This window comes from Oncorhynchus keta, chromosome 19, assembly GCF_023373465.1.
Source record: "Oncorhynchus keta strain PuntledgeMale-10-30-2019 chromosome 19, Oket_V2, whole genome shotgun sequence".
In the NCBI taxonomy this organism is placed as follows: domain Eukaryota; kingdom Metazoa; phylum Chordata; class Actinopteri; order Salmoniformes; family Salmonidae; genus Oncorhynchus; species Oncorhynchus keta.
In genome coordinates this window covers 33102737-33123178 of record NC_068439.1, presented here as the reverse complement: position 1 = coordinate 33123178, position 20442 = coordinate 33102737, and the positions used below count along the sequence as shown (strand labels likewise).

The 20442-nt window shown below is 44.0% G+C and overlaps 2 protein-coding genes across 2 annotated transcripts in view; one reads left to right on the top strand and one right to left on the bottom strand.

The window, feature by feature from the left end:
• The window catches only part of LOC118398090 (A-kinase anchor protein 9), a 121120-nt gene extending 112468 nt beyond the window's left edge, over positions 1 to 8652 (top strand). The window contains 16 exon segments of the mRNA XM_052470292.1: positions 62 to 183; positions 316 to 516; positions 1369 to 1536; positions 1775 to 1904; positions 2169 to 2382; positions 2596 to 2746; positions 2885 to 3241; positions 3857 to 4162; positions 5119 to 5348; positions 5497 to 5602; positions 5832 to 6017; positions 6261 to 6467; positions 6645 to 6877; positions 7016 to 7110; positions 7447 to 7704; positions 7887 to 8652. Coding sequence (XP_052326252.1) covers positions 62 to 183; positions 316 to 516; positions 1369 to 1536; positions 1775 to 1904; positions 2169 to 2382; positions 2596 to 2746; positions 2885 to 3241; positions 3857 to 4162; positions 5119 to 5348; positions 5497 to 5602; positions 5832 to 6017; positions 6261 to 6467; positions 6645 to 6877; positions 7016 to 7110; positions 7447 to 7704; positions 7887 to 7930 — 3008 coding nt within the window. The 3' untranslated portion in view covers positions 7931 to 8652.
• Positions 8653 to 8857: 205 nt separating this feature from the next.
• Positions 8858 to 14788, bottom strand: LOC118398089 (lanosterol 14-alpha demethylase). The gene is made up of 10 exons (XM_035793101.2): positions 14293 to 14788; positions 14011 to 14109; positions 13611 to 13787; positions 13299 to 13425; positions 12126 to 12300; positions 11713 to 11832; positions 11358 to 11553; positions 10929 to 11024; positions 10503 to 10671; positions 8858 to 10217 (listed from the first exon to the last, which is right to left on the bottom strand). Exons 1-10 carry the CDS (start codon positions 14458 to 14460, stop codon positions 10039 to 10041), a joined length of 1506 nt encoding a protein of 501 aa, XP_035648994.1. The 5' UTR covers positions 14461 to 14788; the 3' UTR covers positions 8858 to 10038.
• Positions 14789 to 20442: the final 5654 nt, after the last annotated feature.

Below are 20442 nucleotides of genomic sequence, written 5' to 3'. Positions count from 1 at the left end.
AAGAAAGAGTTTTTTGCTTCCATTGGTATGCAATGTTAACCTTGTGTGTACCCTATTGCAGACAGCAGTTCTGAATGGAGTCAGCGGACAGGTTATGACCTGCCTAATCTGCAGCAGGAGTTCAGGACCACGCCAGAGGGAGCCAGGATAGAGACAGATGAAGCCCTGCCTGACAGAATTAAGGTACAAGAACTGCATTTGGAAATGTAAAGTTAAGCATGTCTTTGTATGCCAATCTGTGTATTAGTGTAGATGTCTAGTTTGCACATGGTTTAATGTTTATGAGATGTATCTCTGTACATGTGTCCCCTCCAGAACCTGCTCCGCGAGGTGCACCAGGAGGGTATGCAGGTGCTATCCCTGTCGGAGCTGCCAATCCCAGAGGGCGAGGCTGACCCAGCCATCCTGATCCACCATGCTCAGGGCTGGCCCAAAGAGAGAGGGGCCTTGCTGGCCACTGTGGAGTCCCTCAAGGCCCTCATTGCCCAGATGCAGACACACAGCAGGGAAACACAGGTACAGTACTGGTAGCATCTGTACTGTGGGACGTGGATACTTTGTACTAGTAGCCTCACTTAAATACCGTAGGGGTTTTGTTGGTCTCAGTTTAACCCCCAAGGTTGATGTCTGTGTCCCTGTTAAAATCGAATTAGCATAATAAATCCCCCCCGAAAACATCAGTTTAAGTTAGAGATATTTGTCGCACTTCTGCATCTGCATGAAAGGTGACAAAGCTAGAGCGGTGTTTGTCAGACCATGAGACATTATGCTCTACGACCCCCACAAGCATTTTGGGACTCGTCTGAAGTTGGTACAGCTGATCTACCAACTTCTGTCTGTAGCGTCCGAAGAGTTTGGGCTCTAGGAAACACACAGGCCTCACAAGACTCGTCTGAAGGTCCCAGTCAAAAAATAATTGTGGAAATATATATGGAGACAAAAATAAGAGGTTAAATACATGTAATAAATACATAAAAAACATGTATGTATATATAACAAATGTTTCCTGATCTTTCTTATATCTTTGAGATCTAGGATAGACCCTTTGGAAGTTTAGTGAATCTGTTATTCAATGCGTTTGTCTGGGCTAATAGCAGTAAGGCCAAATAAATATTTTCATAAAATACTTTTTTTGGTACTTCAAGGGGTCTTAAAATTCCAAATAAAATAGCAAAATTATCCTTGGTATGACCTTCTTAAAACAATTCCATAAAGCTTAGTAGAACCCCCCCTCCCCTGGCTTAGACCGGGCTAAGACTTTGATGGGTTCAGTGAAACACAGCTTTTAAGGCTTAATTAAGCCTTCAGAAACCCTTTTCCCCCTCATTGTCTGTAAATATGCATGTCTATGTGCTTGTGTATGTTCAGACTCCAGGTAGTGCGGACTGGCGTGGAGAGCTGCTGGGGGCAGTGCAGCAGGTGTTTGTGAGGGAGCGGAGTGTGCTGAAGAGCACCCTCTATGCCCGTCTGGACCAGCTGGACACTAGCGACGGTGTCATCCACCTCAACAATTTGGAGCACAGGCTAGCTGAGCAGGTTACTGAAAAACTATGTACACTTTAACTTAAAACTCAGGTTAGCCTTAGACATTACCTGTTTATCTTGGTATCAGTCTATTAGCTAGCTGGAGTGTGGGATATAGCCAACAGGTAATTAAGAAATATAGAGCAGTTTTAGTCTAGGGTCTATTTCTCCACTTCGTAGGAAAACTTGGTGGTCATATGCATTGTTTTTAAGTTCCAAGGCTAAACTGTGTCTGTGTGTAAATCTACAGGATGCCCATCATAGGGATGCCATGGGGATGCTGCAGGCTGCAGACAGAAGCAGTTTGCTGACAGAGGTCCGGGAGCTCCGGGTCCAGCTACAACAAATCCAAGCCCAGGAGCCTGGCAGATCCAATCAAGGTCTGTAGTCTGGCCCTCCAATTGCTTCTCGTGCTGTGTGGGTGGGTGGTAAGGACACATAGGGATGATGGATGAAATTGTGGGGGCTGGATGGATGGATAAATTCATTGATTTTTTGATTGAGTAATATCTATAGTAAATTGTCTTAGATGAGGTCACAGTTATTCAACTCAATGCAACCAATTTAATGAATCTAAAAAGGACAAACAGCAGCTGATTCTAATGTCTTGCATGTTGTTTTGTCTGGCTGCTTGTCCCACTTAGGTGTTCAGCCCAGTGTGTCGCATGGTATTGAGCAGCAGAGGGAGAGAGGAGCCCCTCAGGCTGGTTTGTGTGGCGTTCAGGAGCCCCCCACACTGCAGCAGGCTGACAGGGCTCTGCTGGAGGAGCTGAAGGGAGAGCTGTCCCAGACCAAACTAGAGCTGGAGACCACGCTCCAGGCCCAGCAAAAACACCTGAAGGAACTGGACACAGTCAGGTAAGGTTTTAATGCACGCTCACACAAACACACACCATCAGTGTCTTAGTTTGATACATAAAAGAGCAGAACATTCTCAGGTAAGACTATTTAGAGATGTACAGAAACAAACATCGACTTACACTCACCTTCCCAGCATTGGTATTGCATACACATCTAGTTTACCTTCCTAGTTGCTGTTGGATGGATCCAGACCGGTGTCTTTTTTTCTAGAATGGAGGTGTCACAGAAGGCTGCTGAGGTGGACACCCTGACGGACAGACTGGCAGACGAACAGAAGAAGGCCAGAGAGATGCAGTGGGCCTTTGAGAAGGAGAAGTGTAAATCTGACAAGAAAGAGGAGCTGGAGAGCGAGGAGCTGGAGGTAAGACAGTTTTTAGGGGAGGTAGTAGACAGGTGTCCCAGTGTAATTTCACACGTCTTCACTTTAGTGTTCACCTTAGTCACTGGAATAGGTCTACTTGTGTTTTTCACACTTTGTATTTACACCCCTTTCCTCCAGGATCTAAAACTGGCCCTGGAGGAGCAGCAGAGTCACGTAGCCCAGCTGACCTCAGCCCTAGACCAGGAGCGCCAGTCCACCTCCCAGCTTTCCGTCCAGGCCGAACAGGAGCGCTCCATACTGCAGACCCAGGCCTCGCAGCTCCACATCCAACTAGAGTCAGAGCGAGCCCGGGCCCAGGAGCTGAGTAGCGCCCTGGGGAGAGAGAAGGAGCTCCGCCAGCACGGCTCCTCCTGGAGTGAAATCCCAGAGAGGAAGGGGGCTGAGAGTGGGGAGGATGAAGTGGTGGGAGGGGCGATGTCATCCGAAGCTCTTCTGGAGGGACTGCGGAGGGAGATGGACAAGAAGCATGCTCAGGTGGGCTGTTTGTTTGTTTGTAGCTGAAGCAGATGCACACACACACACAAGTACATTCACACTAGTTTACTTACAATAAGTCTTATGATGCAAGGGGGCTGTACTTTTACCGGTTGGTTCTTCACTGTGTCTTTCTCACTCAAACACCCACAGCCACACACGGCCCCCAAGCGCCACCCCCTTCCATTACAACTGTTGTATTTTCAAATCCAAACAACAAAGTCTCAACCCCCCAGGATTTTTCTTCTGGATGAGAGAACCAATCAAGTCCGCACAATTTCTGAGCATTAACAAACGGCCTCCTGTCCAGATCAGTGAGTCACAGCTCTTTCACGCTGTGTGGTCGCATCAGCCAGGCTGCTATCAATGCCCTGCACACAGGAGATTCACTGAAAGTGCTAGCGAAAATATTGGGTTGGCATTATGACCAGTTATGTCATGTGATTCTGCACCCCTACTAAATTGTGCCACCCTATTGGCTTATCAGGTGGTGCATCTGCTTTCTTCAAATTGTCATGACAACATTACATAGGCATTACTATTATAGTAACAATAGTTACCTCCACTTCTGCATTCCCACAAAATCATGTGACCTCCTATTTATTCCCTCTTCAGGTGGTTAGTCTGCTGGACGAGGTGGAGGCCCAGAAGCTGGAGGCTGTGGGACGGGAACAGAAGCTGACCTCGGCAGCTCAGAGGTCATGCCAGGACCAGGAGGCTCTTCGTGAGGCAAGGGGCCAGCTGGAAAGCCTGGGGGAGCAGGCGCGGGACGCCATGGCGCAGCTGGTGAGAGAGGTGCAGCAGGGGAAGCGACTGGAGCAAGAGAAGGAGATGCTGCAGGAGAAAGTGGTCCGGCTGGGAGAGATGAGAGGGGGGGAGACGGTTGGGAGCGGGACGCAGCAGCAGCCTGATAACCAAAACGTGGGTCACATTCCTATATCCTACATTCATACACTTTGAATGAACCAAATACAGCGCTTTTGAATCAGATGGTACAATTGAAATGCATTTTATAGAAAAATCCAATAGGAATATTGTATTGTTTTCTTAGCTATTGGTACTACAATATATTGCGATTATTAAGCTCTTGTTGTTAGAACCCGGCTATGTATGATAAAATAATCACACTATATACTATACAGGAGTATGTGGACATCCCTTCAAATTAGTTGATTCGGCTATTTCAGCCACACCCATTGCTGACAGGTGTATAAAATCAAGCACACACCATACAATCCATATACAATCATTGGCAGTAGAATGACCTTACTGAAAAGCTCAGTAACTTTCAATGTGGCACCATCATAGGATGCCACTTTTCCAAACAATTCAGTTCGGAATATTTGCCCTGCTAGAGCTGCCCCGGTCAATTGTAAGTGCTGTTATTGTGAAGTGGAAACGTCTAGGAGCAACAACACAAAGTGGTCAGCCACACAAGCTCTGGTTTTAAAGATTGCTGCCATTGGACTCTGGAGCAGTGGAAACGCGTTCTCTGGAGTAATGAATCACACTTCACCATCTGACTAATCTGGGTTTGGCGGATGCCAGCAGAAGGCTACCTGCCCGAATGCATAGTGCCAACTGTAAAGTTTGGTGAAGTCGGAATAATGGTCTAGGGCTGCAAAGGTGGGACCAACTACATATTAATGCCCATGATTTTGGAATGAGATGTTCGACGAGCCGGTGTCCACATACCTTTGGCCATGTAGTGTAATAATGTTAAGGTGGAGCTGTTTTATGCTCAGCAACAGAATTATAATGTATTATAATCCACAATTATGGCCATTTGAGAGTCTGTTGGTCATAAGTTATTTAAACTCTACTATGCTATGTGTCTTCTGAGCTGAAACTTTTCTGTACCGTGTCTGTGCCAGCAGCAGGCTGTGTGGCGAGGCATTCCCACTGACCGGACCAGAGACTGGGTGTTCCAGCAGAAACCTGGCAACATGCTTACTATCGAATCCAGCGCACCTTCCCTCCTTGAGGTCACTGGGACAGGGGTCAACCTCGTCCCCCACCATAACCCAAAACACTCAGACAAGGTCTTGGGCAAACTGCAGCTCATCGCAGCCAAGATCCGAACCATGGTCAGCAAGGGCTCTGGCAGGTATCTCACAATTACTTAACAACTTTGTCTCAACACATTTATACATGTTATATACATCCGTTCAACTTCTCTTTGAAGTGAACTGATCCGTATGTGCAGGTGTAGATTGATGTTGTGTGGATTAATCCATATATGTGTGTATGTACAGGCTGACTTCGGAGGTGGACAGTGAAGTGCTGTCGTGGCTGCAGACCAATATTGATGAGGTCATCACTATGCTGCAGCAGTCTCCAGCACTCCCCTTGGTCCCTGAGGTGAGATGGCACTTCAGACTACTTTGATTAGATTGTTGTTTATTGTCCTACAAAAATATCTTAGCACAGCTCACACATTATATACATAAACCACATAGAAAACCCAACAGGAAACAAACCTTGGTCTTAGTCAGACTTAAATAGTATCCCCCTGCCCAACACCTGCACATAAGCTATTCCATTTCAGTGGCTACTGAGTACTGACATTTCTTCTCTGCTGTGTCTACAGAGCACCGCCCTGCTGGCGGGAGGCCAGTCCAGCTCCCTGACAGAGCGGCTGCTGAGGCAGAATGCTGAGCTCACAGGCTTCGTCAGCCGTCTGACAGAGGAGAAGAACGATCTGCGCAACCAGGTCCTCCGCCTGGAAGATGAGCTTCGACGCTACCGCCAGGCTGGTCTGGGATCAGGGGACAGCGTGAGTTACAATACTAGATCTAATGCAATTCAGGGCTGGTGATGGGTCTGGGACCAGTACAATAATAGTCTAATACTATACAGGTCCAGTGGCAGGGTGGGAATCTAGAGATGGGACAGAGAGAGTACAATACTGGATTGCAGAAGCACCTAGAAATGACAGAGAAGTAAACATGTGTGGCGACATTGTGTTAATTTGCACCACCCCAACATCACTCCTCTCTACCTCTATCCCTCCCTCCAGTCCAGCAGGAGAGGCGGCGTGAACAAGCAGCATGAGGCGGCCAGCCTTCTGTTTTCATCGGAGCGCGAGTCCTGGACCAGGGAGAGGAGCCGGCTGGAGAAGGGCCTGCGTCTAGCCCAGGCCGAGGTGACCCGAATGAGGGGAGAGATCAGGACAGAGTCCCTCAGAGACATGACCGGACCGGACACAGACAACGCCACACTGAAGGTGAGTTTAAAGCTGCCCTGCATCTCTCCATAACACTATACTCACCTCTTTACAAATTGACCACTTTTCCACTCTTTGTCAGAGTTGAATAGAAAATAATTGTTGCACATCTATAAAACCCACTTAACTTACACTATTACAACACTCCTCTCTCTCTCTTCTGTTCCCCTTCTCTAGAGGATGTATGGCAAGTACCTGCGCTCCGAGAGTTTCCGCAAGGCCCTCATCTACCAGAAGAAGTACCTGCTGCTGCTGCTCGGCGGCTTCCAGGAGTGTGAGGAAGCCACGCTGTCGCTTATTGCTCGCATGGGCGGCCGGCCCTCCCACTGCAGCCTGGAGTCCCCGACGCAGCACCGCCGAGGGCTGACGCGCTTCCGCTCGGCTGTCCGCGTCTCCATCGCCCTCTCCAGGTAAAAAATGGGAACTGAAGTGGTAGGATGGTGTTGCAACTGTTAGGAAGAGGCTATGGTATAGCTAATACTTATGATATATGTACTCTAATGGTCCTCTATCCCTTCTTTTTGAATCAAACTGTTCTGTTCTTTCAGAATGCGTTTCCTGGTCAAGCGATGGCATAAAGCTACGGGGATGAAGTCCATAACATCTGGCAATGTGAACAGAAACGGTCTGGGACAGTCACCAGGTATGGAAATCACATTCCCTCACACTAACCCCAACACAAAGAAAATTAACTGGGAATGAATGAACTGGTTATTGAGTTAAATGGTAAAGAACCAAGCTCTGCTAACCTAGGCTTACACACTTGTAATCAATTAAGTGCTGATTGGTCAGGTGGTCCACATGGCTAGCTAATCTAAATAAATAACCTAAATATTCTAAAGTGCCAGGTTCAAACAAAAGCAGAAAATTAATAATGACCTTTTCATTGGTATTCAAAGTTGTCCTGCTGACTCATTAATCCGTTTTTTTGAGAGAAAAACCACACAGAGGACTGACAACTGTTTCTCTTCCTCTTCAGGTATCGAGATGAGGACAGACTCACCCTACCTGCATCCAGGGAGTGTGGAGGTGTACGGGGAAATCAGAGGGGCCAGCATGGGGCGCACTGGACGAGACTCCCCCAGTTCCGCCCTTTCCTCTGCACAACACAGGTTCCACATGGCTGGGGACCCTCTGACCTGCTCTCACCTCCAGAACTACGACCCTGACCGAGCGCTCACCGACTACATCTCCAGACTGGAGGCCCTGCAGAGGAGACTGGGGAGTGTGCAATCAGGTAACACACACACACTTCCAACTATACTACCTCATACGATCTAATGTTAAATAATGTAATGCCATAAGCAGAAATTGCCCTCTCATTCAATCACTCCACAAAATATGTGCAGATGATGCTTCCAATGTTCTTGTCAAGAGTTACGTCTTGGGATCTAAACAACTTCATTTTTCCCTTCCTAGGTTCTTCTTCATATGCTCAATTGCACTTTGGAATAAGAAGATAGAAGTCTATAATTTACATTGAAACTGTCTTGAAGAAACTGTTGCCTTTTCTTGTGCTGAGCTTTGGTATTTTGTATCATTCTGCTGTGTACAGTATATATCTATATATATTACGTGGGGACCAAGAACAATTTTTTTGTGTGTGGACATCTTATAATCAGGCTTTTTGTCGCCAGCACTTGAAACAGCTTCTATGTTTGTGAACTTTGGTCTGCCTCTTTGTTGTGGATAAACACAATCACGTTAAATGTATATTTGTGGAATGCTAATTTAAACAAAAAACATTGATTAACTTAATTTATACTGTGTGGGTGGAAGAATATGTAGTGCAGGCTTTGCCGGAAAACTCCAGTCCTGGAGACGTACCGGGTGGGTGTGCAGGTCTTTGCTCCAGCCCAGCTCTAACACACCTGATTAAAGTAACCGTGGTTTCTTAAATGGAAGACCATGATTGGTTGATTTATTGGAAATTGTTGTTAGTGCCGGGCTGGCACGCCCAGTAGCTCTCCAAGACGGGAATTAGGAGAACTCTTGACGTGGAGAATGTTTGACTTTACTGTTGAGGAGGCTGCTACAGGATCTATATACACTACACTGTTTTATTAGAATGGTTTCTTGGACTGACTACAATTTGTAGAAGACATATTTTTGTAAAGGTAGGAACTTTGAATTTTCTGGGTATTTTGTTAGAAATGTAATTAAAGATGCATTTTAACACTTGAAATATGTGGTCACACTGTTTTTTCAATTCAGCATCACTGACACACAATCCGATTTTACAAGTACGCATGTAATTAGTTCTAACTGTTGTAAAACAAAATAAAACTATAGCTAAAATGTGAATCTGGTATGGGGGAAATGTACGGTCAATGCAATTATGGTGTGAAGACAAATTGGACATGATTTCGACTCCTGGAATTCACATGGCATCATCTCAGATATAATTTTTATTTAAAAGGTGCAAATGTTCACAAAATTAGGCTTCAAGCAGTAAAATCAATCTAAATAAAATGGAGTAATAATTTTCCATCATCAAGGCACTACATTGGTCAAACTACACTATGACCTCCCAACATTCCCACTCGATATGCCAAGTCGTGTTTATTAGGGCACACAACAGAAAATGTGTCTTTTGTTAAGCAAGTGCAGGTTGTCCCTCCCCTTTTAAAGTCCTTGGTCTTTGTTTGACCCAGCCTAGGTCCTCTATCTTTGTACAATTATGAATGGACAGTACATACAAAGTCAGTGATGGTCGGTTTGATCACTGATCTCTATGAAGCAATGGATAAGGATCAGTGGTTTTAATATTTCTCACAGCTCTAGAAAAGGCAGTGCTTAAGTGCTTTTTTACTCCAGTAATATTCATTCTTACAGTAGTATTTTCACTCCTACACAGTGGACTCCATACCACATTTCAGACAGTGGAAGCTTGAAAGCTATATGCATTACCATGACATTTTGAAATAGAACGGCCAAAAGCTGAGGCCTGGTTCCAGATCGGTTTGTGTTGTATAGCCAAATCCTATGGTAGTTGGACTATATCTGGGATCAGGCTACAAAAGATGAGGTTTTGATGAATAAACTAACTGATTCAGTTTAGGCTTACATCAATGGTGGCTGGTGTCCCTTTAAATCAGAGGACAGGCTCATAGTAATGGCTGGAACTTAACAAGTGGAATGGTATCCCATCAAACAAGTGGTTTCCATGTGTTTGACACTAATCCATTCCAGCTATTACTATGAGCCGTCCTCCCCTCACCATCCTCCTGTGGCTTACAATACATTCCAGCAAATTAAAAACACAGCAAACATAAGGTGGGGGCAACAAAAAGTAAAGTGAATTAGATTTTCAGACAGAACTCTGCGTTAATTTGAACAGTTCCTAAATTCAAGTACAAGAATGTTCTCTAAATAAAACCGTTAAAGGTAAGGTTGTTGGGGCAAATCTGAAATGGCTCCCTATTTCCTATATAGTGCACTACTTTTGTCCAGACCCTTATGAGAGCCAGCCCTATGAGGCTATGGCCGAAAGTAGTACCATATAGACTAGGAAACCATGTTGGACAAAGCCTTGCTCTTTTCGCTGCTGTGTTTTTGCACTCAGTGTCTCTTAGTGTTGTCTCCTCTTGTATCTGATGACGGGGTTGTGTGGGGTGTGGATCATGGTTGTGTAGTTGATTGTGGGGAAGTAACCATCGACCAGGTTGAACTCGTAAAGGCGCAGCATGGTAGACCAGATGGTCTTGATCTGAACGTAGGCAAAGTTCTCCCCGATGCAGCGGTGACGGCCTAGAAGACAGTGAACATCTGTGTTTTTGTTTTTTTGTCATGGAAATGAGGGTCTGATCTGAAACTTTGTGGCATGAGACAGCTTGGAATGGGAGTAAAGTTCATTTATTGAGCAAGAGCCCCACTTAGTGACAGAATTTTACGAATCAAAATGCATACTGCATGAAAGATGTTTCCCCTACCATTGTGTACATGCTTTGACACTTATGTTTCCTCTTAAAGACGGCAGATCACCTAACGTATAAGATGCTAATAGGGATGAAAAAAACTACTAAGTATTCTTACCTGCACCAAAGGGCACATAGGCAAATTTCTCCGCTGCAGCAGGGTTGTCGTTAAGGTAGCGGTCAGGCCTAAACTCCATCCTCTCTGTCCAGGTGTCCTGCAGACGGTGGTTGACTGTCGGGGACACACACACCTGGTGACCAGCTGGGATGGTGTAGCCTGCTACAGTCTGGGAGTGGATTGAAGCAAAGCAAAAACCTATTGTACACACATGCATTTAGCTGGGTTGGGAAAACATTCCATTTTAATGTAAATAAATAAATATATGGACAATTTACATTATTCCCATTTCTCTCTGTTAAATTCAGTGTCTAAAACGTTTTTTCAATTAACTGCTATTCTAATGGATTTGTAAAATCTCTTGACAGAAGGAATGACTTAATGGGTATTCGTTAACTTCCCAACAAATAATGATATTGAGCTTACCTGAGGAGAGCGTGCCATTCTCATCATGGTCATGATGGGTGGACGGAGTCGGAGGGTCTCTTTCAAACAGCGATCCAACAAAGTCAGGTCCTTCAGCTGATGTATGAACAAGAGAACAGGTAAGTAAAAGACCATGTCAAATATTTAAATGATAACTGTCCAAATGAAAACCGGAACTTGTGGGTTTAGCAGTCTAGAAAAAAGGTTCTACACTGAAGTTGCTTACATCAATATAAAATTACCCAGTTTAAATAGAATATGGTCAATAAACGGATCTAAATAAGTTTCAACAAAATAATTCAGAAAGATGTATGTACCTATATTTAATATAATGGATTGAATGTAGTCAACACTTGTAAGGCAGTATAAGAACATAATTCATATTTTCAACAACAAAGCTGTAGTGTAGTCTAATATGCCGATTCTGACCTGGTCAAAGTTGAGTGGGGGCAAATCTTCTCCACATGCAGTTTTCTGTTCGGCATAGCAGCGGTCCTGTAGGGCCTTATCTTTGCCAAGGAAGAAGCCCAACCAGGAACTAGTAGTGGAAGATGTGTGCTGTCCGGCCAGGAGTAAACCAATCAGCATGCCCGCTATCTCATCATCATTTAGGGGCCGCCCATCTCTTAAAAAGGGCAAAAATGGTTAAGATTGAATCAGTCTAAAATGGTACAACAGTTGTAGAACACCTTTAAACCAAATATCAATTCACTTCAGTTATGTTGGGAGGCATATACTTGTACCACATGTAGTAATACTGGCATCTGTTCCACTTATGTCTTACTTGTAGGTGGCATCTATGAGGGTCTGCAGCATATCGTCCACTTTCTCTCCAGAGCTTCTGCGTTTCTGGGTGACCTTGTAGAAGATGTTCTTGATCTCCTTGTGTGCTCTGTCCCGTCGTCTGTACAAAAATGACAAAACCTGTTTTTTCCTGCCTTATAGAAATAAGATATTCTCATATTGCTATTACAGAATGAATACAATAATAATTAAGTCCAACTCAGTCGATCACCAAAAACGTTAACCTGAGGATAGAACAATGAATAAAGTTTAATGAATCATTAATTTCCAGCAACTGTTCTGGTAACTCAGTCTAACTTGGTCTGTCAAACAAAAAACCTAACCTGAAGGTGGAACAGTTTGAAATTACCCTTGGTTGAGGAAAGGACAGTATGAATGAAGTCTTTCTCTTACCTGAAACTGGGCAGGGGCAGCCAGCCGGGCAGTAGCCAGGCAGCGTGGCTGAAGCCCCCGTCCAGGTCTGCGTAGAGCTGGGCCACCTTCTCGTCCAACATGCTGCGGATCTCCTTCCCATGCAGACAGGCACTGGCCGTCAGGATTATCAGCTCCGACAGGGCCTCAAACAGGTCTGAGGGAGGAGTAGAAGAGATGGGGTGTTAAGGAAGGTGTGAAAGAGAGAGAGCGGAAGAGATAAGAAGATGGAGATGGATGGAAATAGTGAATGAGTGAGACAGAGAGGGAGAGAGAACAGAGGTCAGAATTGCTGACTGGATAACTTTGACTGCGCTATGGCTCAAATGTTATGGCGTGTAAACAAGCGTTATGACGTACTCATAAACGGCGACACATTGCAAACAGATTCTATCAAGAGTGTGAAGCAAAAGGCTGCGGTCATTAGTAACCCGTTAAGTATCTGAGTATGTGCATGGGAGATCACTGCTCTCTTGAGCAATGTAATAGCTGCAATAAATGACAGCAAATGTTGACTTGATTTGCTTCTTACTCTCTTTATTCGTGTCAGGGGTAGCTCTGTTAAATGCTACTTTTGGTAATATCATATCGCTACCCTACCTTTTACAGATTAAAAAAGTAGCTATATTAAAATGGATAGCAAGGTTCAAACTGTATTACAGTAGTTACAACACATTGATTATGGTGTATTGTTTAGGTATTACTGCACTGTTGGAGCTAGAAACACAAGCTTTCGCTGCCCCTGCGATAACATCTGCAAATCTGTGTCCGCGATCAATAAACTGATTTGATTTTGAAAACATGAGGTATTACTAGAGAACCATGTTGATGGGAAATTGTGTTGAATGGCTCATTTTCTGAACAGTTTACACTGCTGACACCTAAAGTCCACTGTGCTTCACCCAAGTCCCTATCCAGTCAGCTCTTCTTATAGGTCTGAAAGGATAAGCATACTGCATTAATAATTCAACTTTGTCATCTTATAGGCCACGTGGGAAATGTGTCATTCTGCTTACGGCTTTTCAATCCTTTTAGGTCTACATGAAGTAGCTACAGTAGGGGCTAGGGGTCGATTTGGAACTGGGCATTTGGATTACTTTCCACATGGAATACTGTAGAAACTCCGACCAATTGTAATGGCTCGGTAAATCTTACTTTGTTCCCCACTGTCTCCCCATCGTGAAAAGTACTCCTTCGTTTCCTCCTCTATAATTTCAACGTGCTGTTTGAAATGGGCGATGTTCAGTCCTGTCTTAAACATCTTCTTCTGTTCCAGGAAGATCTACAAAAGAAAATGAGCGGCATAATTGGACTTAATTAGATAAATCAATACTTAGTTTATGATAGGTTTATGAGATGAAACACGAGACAAACAAACTTATGTCAACACTTTGTTGTGTGTGGTAACATTCTCTCTACATTTGTGAGTGCAACAGGGAGTATCTCTGTAAGTATTTATTCGCTTACATGGTTTGGTACATCGTAGGCAACCCCTTTTCCAAAAACTGGCGTGGTCAATCGAGAATAGACATCCTCTGCATTGAGATCTTCGTTCTTGCTGTTGAACATCAGTGTGGCTGCCTCACTACCCAGAAGGTAGGTAAAGGTTTTGCCCACCATGGTAAAGCTGACAACGGGCCCATACTGTGAATAGAAAGAAAATCAACCTTGTTTTAGCACCTACAATAAAGGGCACTTTCACATGGCACTATACACCAGTAAGGTAGAGATTCAAAAGCTGTATTATATGAAATAAGTTATTGTAAAGTGAATGCAATTTATTACTGCATGTTTTATAAACAAAATAGGTAGCACTTTGAGCACTAAAATATATTAAGTATACTTTACAGCAGTACTGTATTCTTACCTTTTCATATGCATTCTCCAGAAATTCAATGGGACTTTTCCCAAATGCTATGGCATGACCCAGAAATGGAATGCTAGAAGGTATGTATGGTGGGTATTTCTGAGAAAATAAAAACATTAATTTAGTTACAAAAATAAAATACACAGGTCAAATGATTTTGTGATTTTGGACAATATGCAATGGGCTATGAATGCGCCGTGATGCTGTAACATTCACTGTAGCGGACCTAATAATAATGTAATATATACTGTAACTCAATTGATTTATTCTTCATGTACATACCTTGTGTTCTTCTGAAGATTGTGACTGTTTGAGCACCAGTTTAGAAATATATCCCAACGTTAGGGTGATCACAGACACTGCAAGGACCACTGATGTCAAGTTGTCACTCATTTTCCCGACTGTATTTTCTATTAGCATACTACTAACTTGATATAAATGCATAGCCATTGTTACGTCTTATGTTTTTTTTTAATGTTGTAAAATATTGTAGGCTACTGCGCCAGACTCCTTGAATTTGCAACAAATCTGTTACCCGGTTGTGGTGTCGTTTCTACCACATCTAATTCGGTTTTCCAGAAGGCCCCAGCTATTAGTATTAGCAGAAAATAGTGTTCCCCAGTGCTCAGTAAAATCCCTCTTTAGTCCAAAGGCATAGTTTCATCCATTGTCATTATAGCACTAAATGAAATTACGTGACAGATTGTATTGTTTCATTGGCATCTCCACCTGTAGATCTGAAGTTAGTCGTGCCCCCGCCTAACAAATAAAGCTATTTCATTTGCTAGGTGCTGTGTGTCGGTCAAATAACTCCACGCTCCGCAGCTGCCTTCCTGCACTCTGGTTGGCTATCACTACCTAGACTGATGTCTGGCTATATGATGTCACTGCCCCAATAGGAGAATCACATTGGTTGAACTACATACACCGTAGAATAGGTATAGATGTAGCTACTGTAGTCACTAAAGGGTGTCAAATTCAATCGAATTTGTTATACCAGTGAACGTTACAAAGCAATATGCCTAGATTTAGGCTATGTTCGTGTAGGTTGCTGTTATGATTTTGAATGATTATAATTGATTTTGTAATCCATCAATAACCACTTTCACACAATGTTGATGCATATCCAATTGCATTTATTCTCATGGTCAAACAATAATCAATACTTTGGTATGGATTCACTTGGTAAATGTACATTTATGAAAAACAAATGACTCCTCTCACTTTCCAACTTCACAATGTCATGAATTACGCCTCTATTCATATAGCACATTTGGCATAGTGTATTCATTGTCTTCTGGCTTTGGCATATATCTTGATGGCCTGAACCTGAGAGGAGAGTGTGTATAGGCCTGCCAAGATCAGAGTCCTCACAAGTTGTTCAGCTATGACAGATGCCTCCTGGTCACTATGGAATAAGTCTATCCACAGAGTCAGGGCCTGCATGTTTTTTTCCTTCTGGGATGCCCTACACACACAAAGTAATCAAATTGAGTGTCAAATCAAATTGAGTGATTCTATTTCCTATCAATTCCTTGATTGTAATTGGACACTGAAATGAAATTGAGGAACATTATCACTGAAATTCTATGCCAAATTAGAGGTTTATACGATGATTCAAGTCATACCGTTTATTCTCTTTGGACTTAAACTCCTTAGTGTGTATCTTAAGTCATCGCCCTGCAAGTTATTGGCCAGAGACCGGAAAGCCTTTTGTAAGATGTGCTCTATAACAAAATAACAAAGTTGCAACATTACCTCACTTGCTAAGCATACAGTAAACAACAATACAATTTGAATATGAAATGTACTGTGGAATGCTTGTGTATTGTCCCCACTGTTCTCAGGAATCCGATGCTCTCAGGAATCTGCTACCCTACGTTGTCTAAAGTCCAGTTCTCTCAAACATCTTGGTTTCGACAAGGTCTTTGGCAGTGTGGTTAGCTGTCAAGAAGACACACAGATGAGAAACTTTTGAGGAAAACCTTAGCTCTGATATCTGTCCAAAATGTTAATGAATTGTATTTTAGCTCTAATGGTTGGTGCAAAAAAGTTATCTTAATTTATGCTTACTATAGCTTACCTTGATGCCTCTTCTGTGGCAGATTTTCAACTTTTCAAGTGATCTCAGATCACTGGTGTATCGGCAAAAACAGATTTACCCCCACCGCGACGTCCCCCAAAGGCTAACGTGCTAGCCCCGGTCTACTAACTGCTAGCCCCTACTAACTGCTTGCTTGCCTGCCCCGGTCTGCTAACTGCTAGCCCCTGCTAACTGCTTGCTTGCTAACCCGGTCTGCTAACTGCTAGCTTGTTTAGCCCTGGCCTACTAACTGTTAGCGTGTTAGCATCGGCCTGCTAACTGTCTGAATCGCCATGTTCCCAGTCAGCCCAACCACTCACTGGACCCATATGTTCACTTGGCTATGCATGCCTCTCTCTAATATCAATATGCCTTGCCCATTACTGTCCAGGTTAGTGATTACAGTCTTATTTCACTGTAGAGCCTCTAGCCCTGCTCAATATGCCTTAACCAACCATGTTGTTCCACTTCCTACATATACGATGACATCACCTAGTTTAAACGTCTCTAGAGACTATATTTCTCTCATCATTACTCAATGCCTAGATTTACCTCCAATGTACTCACATCCTACCTTACCTTTGTCTGTACACTATGCCTTTAATCTATGCTATCGTGCCCAGAAACCTGCTCCCTTTACTCTCTGTTCCGAACGTGCTAGACGGCCAGTTCATATAGCATTTAGCCGTACCCTTATCCTACTTCTCCTCTGTTCTTCTGGTGATGTAGAGGTTAATCCAGGTCCTGCAGTGCCTAGCTCCACTCCCATATGTGAATTGATTGCCCCCCATCTATCTTCTGAGCTCGTGCTACTAGGTGACCTAAACTGGGACATGCTTAACACCCCGGCCATCCTACAATCCAAGCTTGATGCCCTCAATCTCACAGAAATTATCAATGAACCTACCAGGTACAACTCCAAATCCGAAAACACGGGCACCCTCATAGATATCATCCTAACTAACTCACCCTCCAAATACACCTCTGCTGTTTTCAATCAAGATCTCAGCGATCACTGCCTCATTGCCTGCATCCGTAATGGGTCAGCGTTCAAACGGCCTCCACTCATCACTGTAAAACGCTCCTTAAAACACTTCTGCGAGCAGGCCTTTCTAATTGACCTGGCCGGGGTATCCTGGAATGACATTGACCTCATCCCGTCAGTAGATGATACCTGGCTATTCTTTAAAAGTGCCTTCCTCATATAGATAGATAGAACTAGGAATAGATATAGTCCTTGGTTCACTCCAGACCTGTCTGCCCTTGACCAGCACAAAAACATCCTGTGGCGTTCTGCATTAACATCGAATAGCCCCCGTGATATGCAACTTTTCAGGGAAGTTAGGAACAAATATACATAGGCAGTTAGGAAAGCTAAGGCAAGCTTTTTCAAACATAAATTTGCATTCTGTAGTATTAACTCAAAAAGGTTCTGGGACACTGTAAAGTCCATGGAGAATAAGAGCACCTCCTCCCAGCTGCCCACTGCACTGAGGCTAGGAAACACTGTCACCACCAATAAATCCACTACAATTGAGAATTTCAATAAGCATTTCTCTACGGCTGGCCATGCTTTCCACCTGGCCACCCCTACCCCGGTCAACTGCCCGGCACCCTCCACAGCAACCCACCAATGTCCCCACCATTTCTCCTTTACCCAAATCCAGATAGCTGATGTTCTGAAAGAGCTGCAAAGTCAGCCGGGCTAGACAATCTGGACCCTCTCTTTCTAAAATGATCTGCCGAAATTGTTGCAACTCCTATTACTAGCCTGTTCAACCTCTCTTTCGTATCGTCTGAGATTCCCAAAGATTGGAAAGCTGCCGAGGTCATCCCCCTCTTCAAAAGGGGTGACACTCTAGACCCAAACTGCTACAGACCTATATCTATCCTACCCTGTCTTTCTAAGGTCTTCGAAAGCCAAGTTAACAAACAGATTACCGACCATTTCGAATCCATTACATTTAAGTCATTTAGCAGACGCTCTTATCCAGAGCGACTTACAAATTGGTGCATTCACCTTATGACATCCAGTGGAACAGCCACTTTACAATAGTGCATCTAAATCTTTTAAGGGGGGTGAGAAGGATTACTTTATCCTATGTATTCCTTAAAGAGGTGGGGTTTCAGGTGTCTCCGGAAGGTGGTGATTGACTCCGCTGTCCTGGCGTCGTGGGGGAGTTTGTTCCACCATTGGGGGGCCAGAGCAGCGAACAGTTTTGACTGGGCTGAGCGGGAACTGTACTTCCTCAGTGGTAGGGAGGCGAGCAGGCCAGAGGTGGATGAACGCAGTGCCCTTGTTTGGGTGTAGGGCCTGATCAGAGCCTGGAGGTACTGAGGTGCCGTTCCCCTCACAGCTCCGTAGGCAAGCACCATGGTCTTGTAGCGGATGCGAGCTTCAACTGGAAGCCAGTGGAGAGAGCGGAGGAGCGGGGTGACGTGAGAGAACTTGGGAAGGTTGAACACCAGACGGGCTGCGGCGTTCTGGATGAGTTGTAGGGGTTTAATGGCACAGGCAGGGAGCCCAGCCAATAGCGAGTTGCAGTAATCCAGACGGGAGATGACAAGTGCCTGGATTAGGACCTGCGCCGCTTCCTGTGTGAGGCAGGGTCGAACTCTGCGGATGTTGTAGAGCATGAACCTACAGGAACGGGCCACCGCCTTGATGTTAGTTGAGAACGACAGGGTGTTGTCCAGGATCACGCCAAGGTTCTTAGCGCTCTGGGAGGAGGACACAATGGAGTTGTCAACTGTGATGGCGAGATCATGGAACGGGCATCCCACCGTACCTTCTCCGCTATGCAATCTGGTTTCAGAGCTGGTCATGGGTGCACCTCAGCCACGCTCAAGGTCATAAACGTCATCATAACCGCCATCGATAAGAGACATTACTGTGCAGCCGTATTCATCAACCTGGCCAAGGCTTTCGACTCTGTCAATCACCACATTCTTATTGGCAGAATCGACAGCCTTGGTTTCTCATATAATTGCCTCGCCTGGTTTACCAACTACTTCTCTGATAGAGTTCAGTGTGTCAAATCGGAGTTTGAGTTTGTTGTTGCTTGAATTGAGATGTGTGATATTCTCCAACTGACAGATTTCATCCGGAAGCCTTACAATTGTATTATTACTGATGTCAAGGGCTTTGAGGATGTGCAGGGAGTGGACAGCTGAAGGTATTGAAGTTAATTTGTTTCCTTGGAGAGATAATAATTCCACATTGTTCAAGTCTCCTATTTCTTCTGGAAGTGTTTTAGCTCATTGTTTGATAAAGTGAGGAATGTCACAGGTTTTTCCTGAATTAATTCCAAAGGAGAGTTTTGGTCAGTCATGTCTTCCAACATTATCTCTGACTTGTATTAACCCTGCGAAACAAGATAGCGGTTAGATTTTGGACTGTATTCAATCTGTAAATTCAGCGTTACAGCGTGATTGAAATGTAAAGGCAATGTTACCAGAGACTGCATTCACGGTAAACACAGCATATGTCGGCTCAACCAGAAATTACCTTTACATTTGTAGCACAGATTGAATAGAGCATAGCAGCGGGAAGATGTTTGGGGTAGGGATGTGCAATTTCTTTGCCCACGCTACAGATTGTTTTTTCAGGGGGTGCTACAGCACCCTTACTTCCCATGGCTATGGAATAGAGTACCACAGTATGAGTCATAATACCCATAAAACCTAGTGGTCAAACAAGGAAATGGTTCCAATAGTTTTTCCCCATAGGGGATTTTAGAAACACCTAAAATAAGGGCTGTGGCGTGACATTTATAACCGTGTAAATCTTTCTAAGACAAGGTGACTTTAATCAATATATTCACCTGTATTTACAACCCAAAAATTAAATGTTATTTAAATTGACACAATACCTGTTAGCAAAGGTGTCAGCTAGAGACACGACGTGCAGGAGCTTGCAGGGATTTGTAGTCTTTAATTATGTCTACTTTGATGCTAATTAGTGTTTTCGAAATCTGAGAGTAAATAGAACCAAATATATTGATTAAAGTCACCTTGTCCGAGAGAAATATACATGGCTATCAAAACACAGACCTTATTTGAAGTGTTCCTAAAATTCTCTATGGGAAAAAGAATGGTGGAAAAATGACTGGAACCATTTCCCTGTTTGACCCCTAGGTTTTATGGGTATTATGATACCTCCACAGTGGGGCTCTATAGAGCCCAAAGTGCATCTGTCATTTCCATACTGTTACAATTATAGATACTGTTGTTGGTGAATGTTACAGTAATGATACTTGTGCCTGTCTCATTCCACAAATTGTTACAACACTTGCTGAGTGAAGATATTGTTATAATGCTCTCGGCTGGCAAGCTTCCAAACAAGATGG